Here is a 15,379-nt window from a genome sequence, read left to right on the forward strand (position 1 = left end):
TTTGAGCCATTTTATATCTCTTCAAGGAACAAAGGTACCATTTTAGAATGTAACAGTCGCATGAGACTAATCTTTAGAAGTTTGTCTCTGGTCAAGGAGCGTCTCTAATTGATGGTTGATACTCTGCAGATGGGTTTCAGCTCTCCAAAGAGTTCTTGCCTTAAATAGCAGAGCAGGAAGGCTGGATGAATCATACTGCTGAGAGAAAATGCCTGTTAATCTAAATATCAGTGTAAATTTTTATAGAGCTTTCTATTAACTACTCTTTTCACTTTTCAAACTAGGATTACTTAAAATAATTGGTTCGGTTCATTTCCTTAGGACACTGTCAAATCATAATGTAAGGTTGCTTTCATCTTATTCCAGACTAGTTGAAACAACTGCTGCATCTGAATTGTTTTTAATCAGTTATTCCAGGGACAGGTTTGGGGTCTGATCTCTTATTTTAAACATTAAAGAATTTAAGAACAGATAGGCCCCATAAGAAAGGCATAAACCAGAAAAATCTATTTAGGTCCACTGAAAGTTAACAAATCTAGTTCATGATTTTCTAGTTTTCAGGCCACACCCATTATTCTCGGTGGGGCTTAGGGGGTATCTGCTGTGCTGTAGCTTGGCCCCCAATCCATAAATGTGTTATCGGAGTTTAATTTTTCAGAGTGATTTTCTTAGTAATAAAATTTGAGTAGAAAACTACCACCATGTATTGCTTAGGGAATTCAACTTAATATTTGAGTAGCTAATATGTTTAAGCTCCTGTGGATATCTGCTTCCAGGAGAGGTTTCTGTTACGAGTACAAAACCCCCAAAGGATGCCAAGCTCAAGAAATAAGTAAGAATATATATTCTAAACAAGAGAGTAACTGAATCTCACTTGAAACAAGCTTTAGGAGAGCTGGGTTAACTGTCATACCTAATGTAAACAATTTCTAGGTCAAAAGAATGTAATTTATATGTGTTACATAATCTTCCCATAACATTTCTAAGTCTGAGCTATTTATAAGGATAGCAAGATGCTGCAAAAATTATAAACAATATATAAAAATAAAATGTCCATATTCCCTCTAATGTCCTTGTTATACTTCAATTTCTAAAAAAAATTTTTTTCAGATATACTTTTGGGGTGAATCCATTTCAAAGGATTGGTCTTTAAAATATGTCTGGGGGCTGGAGAGAGCACAGCGGGTACGGCGTTTGCCTTGCACGCGGCCGACCCGGGTTCAAATCCCAGCATCCCATATGGTCCCCTGAGCACGGCCAGGGGTAATTCCTGAGTGCAGAGCCAGGAGTAACCCCTGTGCATCGCCAGGTGTGACCCAAAAAGCAAAAAATAAAAAAATAAAATATGTCTGGATCATCTTATGCTGATGATAGTTTCAATAAAATAAAGCATCATCCTGTTGCTCATCAATTTGCTCAAGCAGGCACCAGTAACATCTCCATTGTGAGACTTGTTACTATTTTTGGCATATTGAATACGCCATGGGCAGCTTGCCAGGCTCTGCTGTCTGGGCGAGATACTCTCGGTAGCTTGCCGGGCTCTCCGAGAGGGACGAAGGAATCGAACCCAGGTCGGCCTTGTAAGGCAAACGCCCTACCCACTATGCTATCACTCCAGTCCAAAATAAAGCATAGTTCACTTAAAATTTGTGAGAGGCATATTTCCTTTGAAATTCAGTCTTCTAAAGAGAGAAAACCTTAAGCAGTTAAAAAGGGATGATCTAACAAATTTTCACTGATTTATTCATATCTCCTAGATATACTCTGAAATGCTGTGTCTGATTATTCCTTAAAGTTTCTGGTACTCTAGGAAGCAACTCTGCTATCTTCTGAAGCACAGTAAAAAAGTAAAAACTGGAAGTTACCATTTTCTTCATGTTCTTTGTTTTCTCTTGAAAATCTGAATAATCATGAAATTGTTTTAAATTAGATAAGAAATATGTTGCATTAGTAAGGGCGGCTTTTCTCTCCATAAGTTCATCATATTTTGTTTGTAGTTGTTTCAGCTGTGGTTCTAAACTAAAACAAAAAATAGCATAAGGTAATAGCTTAATAGTGAATGAGCTGGAGTATGGAAGTATCCTGAGGGTCAGGGGAGCAGACCAGGCAGAGATTTACCCTTTTATCACCTCTCAAGGTTCTACAGTACAATTTAAGAATCATCAAGTCTTTACTTAATAGCATCGACAGGTTCTTGGAAACTATAACCTTTTTATTGGGGAGTTTATTTGCATGAATTCCTGCATACAAAGCAGCACCCCAGCCCCTCAGGCTATCTTGCGGGAAATGTTAACTTTTAAGTGAAACAACAGATATCTAAATTGTATCACAGGCCAATTCACATTGCTCAACCAGTGGCCATATGGCCAGCATAGACTAAATTTGGAAACTAATGGCAGAAATAGTTTGTCCCTAATAAACTCTGGTAGCAGATTCTTTAACAGAGTGCTTTCAGTACTCCGAATTCTTGGGAAAGAATTCACAGGAATGCTACTTAGAGATGTCTCAACATCAATGTAACAAAAACTGTGAGCACTTTCCTACTGAATTTGTTTTATGCCAGTTTCTTTGAAGCAATTTCTGAATACTTAATTCATTTAATTCTCACCCAGCACAGTATGGGAATGTTTTGTTCACTTAGAAATGAGGGAACTGAGGCATCTATGTAGGGCTGTCTCCCAAGGACCCAGAGCTGTCTACCGTCTAGTTTCTGTCTGCGTTGTCTCCGATTACGCTGCCTCTCAAATTGGCACTGAGGCCACGAGCAGGTGGGAAAGCAGTGCCAAATTCTCCTTTTGCTTCAAGTTTCTAACTCAGCACCATAACTTTCTTCCACTGAGGGAAGGTAACTCAGGTTTTCGTTTGGGGGCCACTCCCTGAGATGCTTAAGGGTAACTCTTAGCTCTGTAGTCAAGAATCATTCCTGATAGTGCTCAGGGGACTATAAAGGATGTCAGAGATCAAAGCTGGATTGGCAAGTGCCTTATCCTCTGTGCTGTCACTCCAGCCCCAAGTCTGGTGTTTCAGTTCAACACAGCAACAAATTTTGTTTTGGGATCACATGCAGCAGGGCCTGGAGGCTTAGGAAATCTGCATTGTGGGGAACTGAGCCTGGGTAAGCTATGTGCAAAGCATGACCCCGCCCCCAGTAGCAACTTTCCTACACCTAGCATGACAGACCGTAATTAGATTATAGGTAAATTCTCAGAGGATTTTGATATCTTACCGAAGCAGTTCATCCTGGACTTCAACCAAATGCTGTCTTTTCTTTTTGATGTCTGAAATAATCTAAAGGCAGTATTTTTTCCAAATTAATTTAGCAAATGTTTGATAACTAGCACACTGTATTAGGTACTGGAAACGCAATAGGAAATAAGACAACCAATTCTTATCACCATATCCTTGGTTTAATAGAGAAGACAGATGAACATTACATGCAGCCAGGATATACTAAAAACTCATGATAAATGCTAATGTTGGGGGAAAAGGGAAGTTGAGAAATAGCAGAGATGACTCTGAAGAAGTGCAACTGGAGGCAGTACAGTTTTTACCTTAAAAGGTGCATTTCAATCCTACATATTACATCTCAGACATCACTTTTAGTGACTACCTGGTACCACATTGTTGGATGTCCAGACAGTTCCTATGTGTTTACATGTAATACAGGTATATAACTGTTTACACGTAATGAAGATAAGATATTAAAGCAAACCAAAGGCTTGTAAATCCTGGAACGAAAATACATTAAATACATTTTTAGTATAAATATTGTGGGACAGCTTCCACTCTCGGATTTATCCAGGGCCAGAGTTAGAACTTCAAAGGCCATTTTTTTTCCAACCAGAAGCAAAATGAAGGCAGGGCTGTGAATTTGCTGATTTCTCCTTTCTGCCTTATCTGATTTTTCAAGGTGCTACAACCCTGTCTAGCAGAAGCGGTACAGAAATGACCTGGTAATCCAAGGCTGTCTTCTTACTGGGCCAGTTCTTCTAAAGTTTTTGCATTTTGACATCCATAAAAATGACAAACAGTATTTTTTAATACTTAATCATATGATAATTTAAAACTTGATAGCCATTCATAAACCAATACTGGGATTTTAGAAGGGCTTGATTTTATTGTCTTGGATTATAAAAACAAATAGGCAGCTAGTTTCCATCTTTAAGCTGACATTCAACAGTACTAAAAATCTTTCACAAACTCTGCTGTGCACAATACCTGGACACTCAACCCTTACTTAACTCTGCATGTTGAGGTTCTGTAAGACTAGCACATAGTGGTTTACCTTAGCATTCTTTCTTTTCAGAGTTTTCACCTTCTGAGCTTCTTTAAGCTACATACACAAAAAAAATTGCATTTACTAAAATTAAATACTTAACATCACATTTAGTTTAAAAATAGCAAGTGAAACAAGTAGTTTTTTCTTATTTTGTCAAACTGCCAGTAAATGCAAGCATTTTGTTTCTGGGGCCACACCTGGCAGTGCTCAGGGATCATTCCTGGTGGGCTACGGGGACCATGTTGGGTGCCAGGGATTGAGCCCTGCTCAGCTATCTACAAAACAGTTGCTCTGTCCACTGTACTATCTCTGCCCTAAATGGGAGCTTTTTAAAACTGATGCCTCAAGATTAATAAAAATTTAGACCAACAAATGCACGTCAGTGAACTTACCATTTTGATGAGCTCTTCTTTTACATGTGAATGGAATTTATTGATGGTCTCCTTAAAAACTTTAGATTCTATTTTTTCTCTACAGGGGAGTGAAAAAAAAAAGATCAAACTAGCTATCTTATAAAAGATTTGAAAGGTATGTTTCATTTGTTTGCACACCAACAAATCACAATCTGGCATATACCATTTGAACATTCTGTATTTGCTTTGAGGCCACACCTGGTAATGCTCTGCAATCAGAAATCACTCCTGGTGGTGCTCAGGGGACCATACTTGGTGCTGGGGGAATCTATCTGGGTTGGCGGCGTGCAAGGCCCGCCCTACTCTGGCCCTTACCATGTGAACATTTAAGCTGGCAGTGATTAGCCTGTTCTGCTTTCTCAGACTTAAAAATAAAATATGGGAGTGTCTCAATGAAAGAAACATTTCCCCCTAAACTCATGCAGATATCATTCACCACTGGCCAACCCAGGTTCGATCCCCGGCATCCCATATGGTCCCCGAGCATTCAGGAATGATCCCTGAGAGCCAGGAGTTACCTCTGAGCACTGCCAGGTATGTCCCCAAAACAAAACAGAAACATTATTTTGTTCCTTAATATGATTTATCCTGGAAAGGACTCCTTATACATTCCAAGTTTGTTTTTGGTGGGTGGAGTGTTTGTAACCTCCCAGTGGCTCCACCCTGAGCTTCTCCGAAGGCCCGCAGTGCCAGGAGCAGCCCTGTGCGTGTCAGGCCTGCATGCCCTTGGAGTCTCCCCCGGATGGAGCTCAGGGAAGCTCCACCCAGCTTTATATATACAAATAAATCTGATACATATATATGGTAGCTCTGTGTGTGCTCATTGGGGCCAATCAGGCTTAGTGCCACTCCTGTCTTCTGTTTCCTCATTGCTCTTCTGTCTGGGGAGTAAGATTTGCTGATGTCTCTAGAAACACTACCATTTTTTGATGTGGTCTTAGAGAAAGATCTCTGCTCAGAGTACAAACCTCCTCTTGTGTTAGTCATAGTGGTAAGAATTAGAGCCTGCACCCGGTCCCCTTCTCTCGGGGGCCCTCCCTCAGGGATCTGCCCCAACAGAGAAACTCACCTAGGATTCCTTCCCGTTAAAAGGATGCTTTAATTTTGCCCTCTCCCTTTGTTGTGATATCTGGGTTTTACACTTCTTGGGGTGCTCACGGTCACACATTTGATTGTGGTGCTCACCAGGGGTCACACATTGTCGTCTGGGAATCACAGGGCAGTGCAGTCCCAGGGGTTCAGCTCACGGCCTCCTGAGTCAGCCACTAAGCCACATTTCCTGTCTGCTTCCCAAAGAGCTTGAGACTGGCATATGGAATGCCAGGATCCAACCTGATTCAGCTATGTGCAAGGTAAGCACTTTACCTGCTATAGTACCTCTCCGGCCTCAAAAGTTTTAATGAGGTAAGTCCTATTAAGTATATTTTCTGAGCACAAGTGGGATAAAGCTATGACTTAACAGTAAAAGGAAAGCTGGAAAATCCACCACTATATAGAATCATCAGGAAATTACGAATGTTCAAATGATGAAAACAAAACAATATGCCAAAACATAATGAATGCAGAAAAATCAGCACTGAGATGGGTTAATAGACAAAGTGTGAGTCTTAGACAGGTGAAAGGTTGTGCTTATTACCAGAAAAGGAGCGGGTGAGAGGCAGGGCATCTGCCTTGCTGACAGAGGGGCACTGGAGCTTTTGAGGGGGTGCCATGAGCCCACTACACCCACAGAGGTGTGACAATGTACTCCTAAAACTATAGTGTTGTAAAGTGAAAATCATTATATATATGTATGTATATACATATATCCATATGTATATGCACATACACATATATACATTTATATCACATATGTGTATATATACATATGTACATATGTATATATACATAAAAAGTAGATGAAAGGAGAAAACATACAACTAAAAATTTTAGTAGTAAGATATGATGGAGTTTGGTGTAGGGGAAAAGGAGAAAATATCAAGAATACCAAGTAATCACAGTGGAGAGTTTACATGATATCAGACATTGACTCATAGATTTAAGTGAACTAAATTTAATGGTTGAAACTCAAAGATTGATAGTTTGGAGTATTAAAGATTTTATAAGAAAGATTAAACTTTAAGGTCAGATAAAGTCTACACGTGAAAAGGAAGCCAAAGTCTAGCAAATGGTAGCAAAAGACAGCAAATTACAAACAGTATCAGATTTATTTATGTATATATGTACACACATATACATATATATACATATATGTACATATATATATATACATAGTGTGTGTGTGTGTGTGTGTGTGATTCGTGATTCCCCATACCCAGATGTGTTCAGGGGCACCACATGAGTGTCAGGGACTGACCCAGCGCCAGCTGCATGCTAGGCAAGGGCCCTACCCGTCATTTCTCCAGCCCCCAGATAAAAGAGATTTTAAGGCAAAAAGAAAAAGGAAAAGCATTTTTAGGAATGGAGAGGGTCATAACATAAAATGTACAAATGATGAAGTGGCAAACGTATGATTTACAGGTTTCAGGTGGTTGCCTTGCATGCAGACAACTGGGATTTGATCCCCAGCACAGGGTACTCCTGGCACTGCAGATCCAAGCAGTACTGTGTCCTCGGGCCCTGGCAATAAAGTACTGGCTGCTGCCAAGAGTCACTGAGCCACTCAGGAGGCTCCCCAGTGTCCTCCCACCCCTCAAAACAATTTTAAATACAATTTCCTAATAAAAATAGTTTCTAAATATATTTAGCACAAATTCACAGAACTTCCGGGAAATAAGGAAAGAATGACACTGATTTCAAGTACATATAATATTCTCCACAGTTCATGTGTGAGGCCATAAAAATAACTGAGAAAAAAATAAGGTCACCAGATTGCTTTATCTCTGACCACTGTGTGTACAAAAGTGTAAATTAAAGGTACACACTTGGACATACAAAAACATGCCACCAAATAGTCCACAGGAGGAAGGAAAAATCCTCATGGAAATAGGGGGAAAAAATTTGAAGACAACATTAGCGAAAACACCACATCCTAAAGCTGTAGGCTAGCCACAGAAATGGTGCCCCTGGGGAAACTAGGAGGAAGAGGCCGGGGCACGGAAGACTTACGTATATTTCAGGCATGTGTTCTCAAAGGCAGACAAGATGATACCCAACTCCGTGATGTCACTCCTGCTCTGTCCTTCCAGACACCAAGCATGTACATAGTCGGCATTATCTAGAACATTTAGATAGATTATCTTGAACATTTAGAACACTTCATATGCCAATTACCAGTAACCTGGCTCAAAGTCCAGGTTTCTCAATGAGACACAAACTCTTTCCGGGAAAGTCTCCTGACACATACAGGACTGGGGAGTCCCTCGTTTCCCCCCAGCACTGCAAGGGCTGCCTTAGGGCCGCCTGCTTGACCCGGGGTCCCGGGACCACTGCTCAGCAAGCTCCTCCTCCCCCAAGCAAAGGGCGTATCAAAAAATATTGACAGAGTTTACGGCTTTAACAAACGTTTTGAGAAGTGAAATTTTTCCAAGCATAAAACTATTCTGTACCTGAGTCCTCATTTTTTGATTTCTTCCTTTTGCTGCGAGGCATCTTTTTCCGGACTTTCTACAAAAAAGACATAGCAAATGATTTTTACTAGAGAAAAATGCCTTCTTTTGGAAAATAAGGGGCTGGGGAGACTGCATAAGGGGCTGGAGCGCATGCCTCAAACTCGAGGCTATCGATTTGATTTCAGCATTGCGTGTGGCTGCTCTGCCCTGCCACTACCTGGCCCCATGGCGTTGGTGGCCCTCAGCACCACTGACCAGACCTGATAAGGCCCTTGTCACCTGGCCTGGGCACTTGGCCACCCTGCCTAGCTGGCTCACTCTAGCAGGGAGCAGGCGCGTCAGCCACTCTGAGACCGGCTCAGGACGCCAGAGGTCTCAGAAGAAGTTTTTATTATAAAACTTCAATATATTTATACTCTTAGTCCTAAGTTTGTGGCAATGACATAAATTAGTTTGTGAATTAACATGAGGAAGTGAGGGACACTCAAAAGGCAAACCTCCCTGGGCGCCCTCTGCCACGCGGGGCTGGTTTCTGGAGCAGCACAGGGAGGAGCAACTTCTCGGCTGAAGATGCTGAAAATCGGACACGGACTTGAAATAAGTTGCTCAAGGGGAGCATCACGAGTACATGCAAGAGTCCCCGAACTCCCTGGCCAAGTACTGCACAGGTGAGACTATTTACATCCTGGGATTCAGAATAGACTGCGTCAAAGAGGATATCTGAGGCAGAGAATGCAAGGGCCACGCAGCTCAGTGAAGAGAAGACCATGGTGCAGGGTAAGATCCACGCACACGAGCGCAGTCTCAGGGAGCTGCTACTCAAGGTGGCAAGAAATGGCTCCTAGTGGGAAATCACCTCTTCATACCGACCTTGGTCACAGCAAGGGGAAGGAAGAGTACAGCTTAAAAAAGAAGCCCCAGGGTGCTAGCTACCAGCAAGCTTCTCTCCAAGGAGGGGATGATAAAATAGATACTCAAGGTGCTAAAATAAGAGTCATGAATATTTAATCCAGCAAAGCTGGATTAGTTTAGTAAAAAAAAGTATTCGTATTTGTTTGATGGGGAGAAGGAACTGGAAGAGTAATTAGGAAGCCAGTCCGAGGCCTTGCCTGTGTACTGAGTGTGGAAGGTGCACAGTGAAAGACAGAGGCAGAGCCCTTTAGTAGATGTTAATGTGTTAAACATGAGGATGAGATCTTTATTCAAATATGAAAAATTGAATTTTTGATGAAAAAATTAACAAAATGAAAATTAAGAGCTTAGTATACATCACAAATCTTGAAAAAGAACACCTTTAACCAGAAATTTTAATCAGTTATTTTTTCTATGAGGAGATTCTTCATTTTGAAGCATTGCCCTCATTAATGATTTTTTTATACAATGACTGGGAGGACTGGAGCAATAGCACAGTGGGTAGGGCCTTTGCCTTTCACACGGCAGACCTGGGTTCAATTCCTCGGTCCCTCTCAGAGAGCCTGGCAAGTTACCGGGAGTATCCCACCCGCCCGGCAGAGCCTGGCAAGCTACATGTGGCGTATTTGATATGCCAAAACCAGTAACAAGTCTCACTATGGAGACATTACTGGTGCCTGCTTGAGCAAATCGATGAACAATGGGACGACAGTGCTACAGTGCTGTTTTTTCCTGCAGAAAGGGTCAGGGGCGTACACAAAGATTAGGTTGCAAAGAAACTCACCAAAGAACTTACAGCTTGAAATTGTAACAGCTCTTCGGCGCCACTAAATGAGAGCACACTCACAGTATGCATGCTTTCATTAAGACGGGTATAATGGAATTAGTAATGATAACAACAGTTAGGCTAAGGAGGAGAAAAGTTCAGTCAAAGAACTGAAGAACAGAGAATTCCCGACAAGTGTACCAGTTCTTTTGTGTAATGGAACTGCAGGTGGGTTTTATCTTCTGTGCTGTTTTCTGAAATGAGTATTTATTTATTTATTTATTTATTTGCTTTTTGGGTCACACCCGGCAATGCACAGGGGTCACTCCTGGCTCTGCACTCAGGAACTACTCCTGGTGGTTCTCGGGGGACCATATGGGATGCTGGGAATCGAACCCGGGTCAGCCGCGTGCAAGGCAAACGCCCTACCCGCTGTGCTATTGCTCCACCCCTGAAATTAAGTATTTTTAAAGGAAAATGCAGGGCTACATGCCGCTGTGCCCATGCGAGGTCGGGTGTCAACCCCTCAAACACACTGATACCTCCACCTCTGCCCCCCCAGCCCTCGGTAGCAGCAGCAGCAAACACAGTGCATCTTTTAAAACAGTTCAAGAGCCAGAGCAAACACTGGACTTTGCTCCTAAACCATTTCCAAACGTTTATTCCTCTCCCAAGGGACACAGACTTACCGCTGGGCTTCCCCCTGTGGCCTCTCGCTCCACAGCTGACCGGCCACTCTGGGCCCCGTCCCCTGCAGCAGTGGCCAGCCGGGCAGGTGCCTCTGCAAGTCTGGAGGAGGCTCTCGCTGAAGGAGTTTGGTGGGGTGTGTTGGTTTCCTCCACTGGCTTAACTTGGCTTCGTACACTGAGCTCTTCACTGCTTTTGGAATCATCAACGGATAGCTTGTGTTTTCTTTGTGGCTATGTCAAGAAACCAAGCTTAGGAAAATACGGTGATTGGGGCTTAGAAAAGACACGCTTACACTAAGTTCTTACTGTGTGACAGATAAGGTCCCCACATCTCACTTTAGAACTTCAAAACTAATGGCTCTCTTACAGAGAGCACAGGCCTTGCATGCATGAGGCCCTGGGTTTGACCACTTGGAACTGAAGAGGGAGAAAACCCCCAATAGCCCCATAACTATTGGGTAGGACGGGAAACCCAGATAAAGGCGATGCAAACAGACATTCCCAACCAACTGCCAGATCTTCAGAAAACAGTTTAAAAACCCATTGCATGGCTGTGCTGAAAACAGACAGGGTACGTGGATTTGTGACTTCTCTGATGAAAAATATCACACATTATAACTAAAGACGTTTCTAAAACATTTTTCCCCAAGGAGGAAAGAAGCTAAAACAGTTTATCTACATCCAATCCAGGTAGGGTTAGAAAACAGCTTAGATACTTAGAAGAGGGAGTTCCAACGTACCATTTCCTTTGCATTCAGTTTTATAGACTCATTTTCACTCGCTTCAGTTTCAGAAGAGTCCAAACTGTAGTGAGAAGCGAGCCATCAGTATCTTGCACAATTTCATTGTTCACTCACAATAAACGGCTCGTCCCACTAGGAACTGAGCTTCTGCCCTGCTCTTGCAGGCCTGCCTTCCTGTCCAGATTCCCTGCTCACGCCCCCTCCACCTTCCACACTGGCTTCTCTGCAGGAGTTTGGGGGCCCTCATGCATCCCCTGTCACCTAGGCATGAGGTCTCTTTTGTTCTCCAAGTTAATAGCAGAAGTAGGTGAGCTGAGACTATTCCTTGGAGGTTTTATTTTTTTGCGGGGAATAAGGGGCACTGGCAGGGGTGGGGGGGCAGTGGTGGTAGTGTAGTAAAGTAGACACAAACATTAGCAGGATTAAACTATGCTATCAATTAAAAAAAAAGAAAAAGAAAAGAAAAGCCCAAACAAGCACACAAAAACTATACAATGTAACACTATCCTTGTTGTTCATCCATTTGCTCAAGTGGGCACCAGCAATGTCTCCGTTGTGAGACTTCTTGTTACTGTTTTTGGCATATCAGATAAGCCATGTGCAGGCCGGATACTCTTGGTAGCTTGCCGGATCCTCCGAGACAGACGGAGGAATGGAACCCGGGCCTGCCACATGCAAGGTAAACACCCTACGCACTGTGCTATCACTCCAGTCCATCCTCTACAGAGAAGCGGGAAAAGCCCTGATGAGATTTCTTTTATTTAATCCAACCAATACTGATTAAATCCCAACCTCAAAATGCAGAGTGCAGTGAATGAAACCACTTTAAATGTGAGCAGGCATTCTAAAAGACGCACTGTCTCCTGGGCGGCCAGCATGACGGCCCAGCCGGTGCCAGGAAGGGCAGCATGGACCCAACACTGGAGTGCAGAGAGCATTTTTCCAAGCAGGCAGTGAAGGGAAGGGGAACGAAGGTGGAAGGAGGGGTCTGTGGAACAGCACGGCCACCCAGAACAGTCTGGGGAGGGGAGATTAGGGCAGTAACAGGGGGTGGGGGAGAGGACGGAGAACAGTATCATCAGGACAGAGAGCGAAGGCCCTGGAAGAAGGAAGCAAACGGAAGCAAACACCCCCGGTGAGGATTCTGGAGCTGGGTCCTCTGCTTCCCTGACTTCGGGGAAATGTTGCTGATGCGGCCTTAGCCCCACTCAGCTGCATCTCCACCTGCTTCCTTTCCTATCCATATATAAACCCGTCAGACTCAGCAGACAGCATCTCTGCTTTGAATGATGACACCGCCCCAATCAAGATGCTCAGGAACATATATTGGCTTTTACTATTTATTTTCAGTAGCAACAGCTTCTAGATAAACTAGTCTCTAGAATAACCGAGTACCTAACACCAACCTACAAGCATACAACTTTAGTGAGACTTCCTCATTTTCACTTCTGCCTTAAGGGTATTTGCTTCAAGTATACGGTTTTGCCACTCTCAGAATATGTTCAAGAACTGGTGCTGACTTTACTGCCCAATTGAGGTCAGGAACTTGCCCTAGCAAATAACTGACAATTAGTATCAGAGTGGCTGACAAGCTCTTCACGGAATCATTTGTTCTCAAGTTGTCTCTAGATATCTGCCTGACTGATGTGACCCTGCCAATATAAATTTGTTAAATTCAAACTAATCCTCCAGGACAATATATAGACACATCTTGGCATACTTATATTTATGTATATTTACATATATTTATACCACTTTGGTACATCAGTGTTCTTAAGTAACATTCAGCCTGTCCCTGCTAATCCCACAGTGTACCAGAAAATATGTCTCATGCGATAGTTTATAAATTAAAAGTCTCAAACTTGCCTAAAAATTTATGTTCACAAAATCTTTCCCTCCAACCTTGTCCTAAAGAAAAATCTACGTTTGCAGGAATGTTTTCTGGGATAATGGGGCATAGGACTAGTGATCATGAGTAATGTCAATAATTAAATATTTAGGTTTTTATGTCCTGGTGCTTTTCAGGAACACAAGCCAGCTGGAAAGATCTAACAGGCTTTAGTTGTGTAAGCTTCTGAAAGAGCTTGGCAATCGCTTCCTTAACTACAAACAAACAGTTGCTTGGGACACAATCGTACGTTCTCTTTGCTTCTTTTCCTTGCGGAGAGGAAGGGCCGGATGGGGCAGAGAACACCTCTTCATCAGCATAGATGGCAGTGCTGTGCAAGGGAGGGTCTGGAAAAGACAAAGGTCCGCTTGAGAATCTGGCCCTGTGCAGTGTTTGTTTCCTTAAAACCTGTGTGTGGCAATTTCTGGTTTACACAGTAGCTAACAAGTTGAAATTGTTACACTCCCCCCAATCTTTTTTTTTTTTGAGGCCGGGTGGTTATCTCCCAAGCAGCACTCAGGAGGACCACTCTTGGCAACACTCAGTTAAGTGCCAGTTAAGTGCCAGTTAAGTGCCGAGGCATAGGCTGGGGTGGAAAGGTTATACGGTGCCAGGGAAGGCACTCGAGTCCTTATGCACTCGAGGCAAGTGCCCTTGGGCAGGGAGGCGCCATGTCCCCAGTCCTCCAAAATGTTTCTGAGGTCCCACTTCAACATTAACAATTTTTTTTTAAAACTTTTTATTAAATCACCATGTGGAAAGTTACAAAGTTCTCAGGTTTATATGTCAGTTATACAATATTCAAACACCCATCCCTTCACCAGTGCCCATATTCCACCACCAGAAACCCCAGTATACCCCCCGCCCCCACCCCCTACCCCCTACTGTATAACTAATGAATTTCACTTCATTTTTTCTTTACCTTGATTACATTCCATAATTCAACACAAAACTCACTATAGTTGTTGGAGTTTCCAACCAAGAGAGACAGAACTACTACATTTGATAATTAGTTTTTCATTGCTGGAAATGAAGAGATATGTAGCCCCACTGCTACAAGTACATAACTCTCTCTCTCTCTCTCTCTCTCTCTCTTTTTTTTTCTTCCTTTTTTCCTTTCCCCCTTTTTTTTTTCTTTTTCCCCCTCATCCCCCTTCCTGCGCCTCATAGTATGGTGTACGCCACGCCGCGTCGGCCAGCGTGGGGCTTTTGCTTAGTTCACAGTCCAGAGAGGTGGCTGCTACATTAAAAACCTTCAATATTTCAACAAAAACTTACTGTTATTATTTGGAGTTTCCCCCCCAAGTCAGACCTGTTCAAATGGAACCGTTTCACATCGCTGACAATTATAAATGTTAAGTCGTGCGGACGCGGCAGCGTCCGAGCAGTTTTGGATTTCTGTATAAAGTCCAGGGAAAATTCTGCCAGAAATTACATAGCCCAGCTCACAGTCCCAGTGCATTGCTGTAAGAAGTCTCTGAATTCAAAGTCTTTAGGCGCAGAGTGTCCGATTCGCACTCAGCGGCTCCGGATTTATCTGGGCCGAGGGCGTGCCGGTTACGCCCCCTTCCCATGAGTTCCTGGGAGCCCCAAAAGTAAAAACCGAATACCTGTGGGTTTGGAGTCACAGAAGATGGCGCCTGCCACGTGGGTGCCGCCAGGCCGCTGCTTTCCGTGCAGGAAGACAGGGTGGGGAGGAAAAAAATCCACCCCCGGCAGCACAGAGTTGTTGCCCAGTTCGGTGTCCCAGTGCATCGCTATCGGATGCTGCGCTGGATGCCCGAATGTGTTACATCTCTGGAATCAAAGCCTTTAGGCGCAGAGGGTCCCAACATTAACAATTTTTAAACCATCCTGCCAACAAATCCATGGCGACTTAGCAGTCCCAGGCAACAGAAGTGTGCTGGCACACACAGCAGCATCCTGGCAGGGGTTGGGTGACACCCACTCTCAGCGTCGGAGCTGGCTCTCCAGCCCCGCAGGGCAGGTTTTTAATTAAATGGACACTAAATGCAGGAAGCCTCAGGATCCTCACGCATCCGTCCTGGGAGGCCACCAGCCCATGAGGTCACATGGCTAAGGCCGCGGGTACCCAGCCCCTCCCTGCTCTCCGCACTGCCTCCCCTCCACCCGGCCAG

At 43.5% G+C, this 15,379-nt stretch overlaps 1 protein-coding gene across 1 annotated transcript; it reads right to left on the reverse strand.

Annotated features, from left to right (window-relative positions):
• Positions 1-66: 66 nt before the first annotated feature.
• Positions 67-15,081, reverse strand: CENPU (centromere protein U). Its single transcript, XM_055128118.1, has 11 exons — positions 14,852-15,081; positions 13,492-13,588; positions 11,351-11,414; positions 10,611-10,841; positions 8,241-8,298; positions 7,801-7,909; positions 4,672-4,750; positions 4,286-4,333; positions 3,227-3,288; positions 1,866-2,019; positions 67-198 (listed from the first exon to the last, which is right to left on the reverse strand). The coding sequence occupies exons 1-11, from the start codon at positions 14,994-14,996 to the stop codon at positions 67-69; spliced, it is 1,179 nt and encodes a 392-aa protein (XP_054984093.1). The 5' UTR covers positions 14,997-15,081.
• Positions 15,082-15,379: the final 298 nt, after the last annotated feature.

This window comes from Sorex araneus, chromosome 1 (assembly GCF_027595985.1).
Source record: "Sorex araneus isolate mSorAra2 chromosome 1, mSorAra2.pri, whole genome shotgun sequence".
In the NCBI taxonomy this organism is placed as follows: domain Eukaryota; kingdom Metazoa; phylum Chordata; class Mammalia; order Eulipotyphla; family Soricidae; genus Sorex; species Sorex araneus.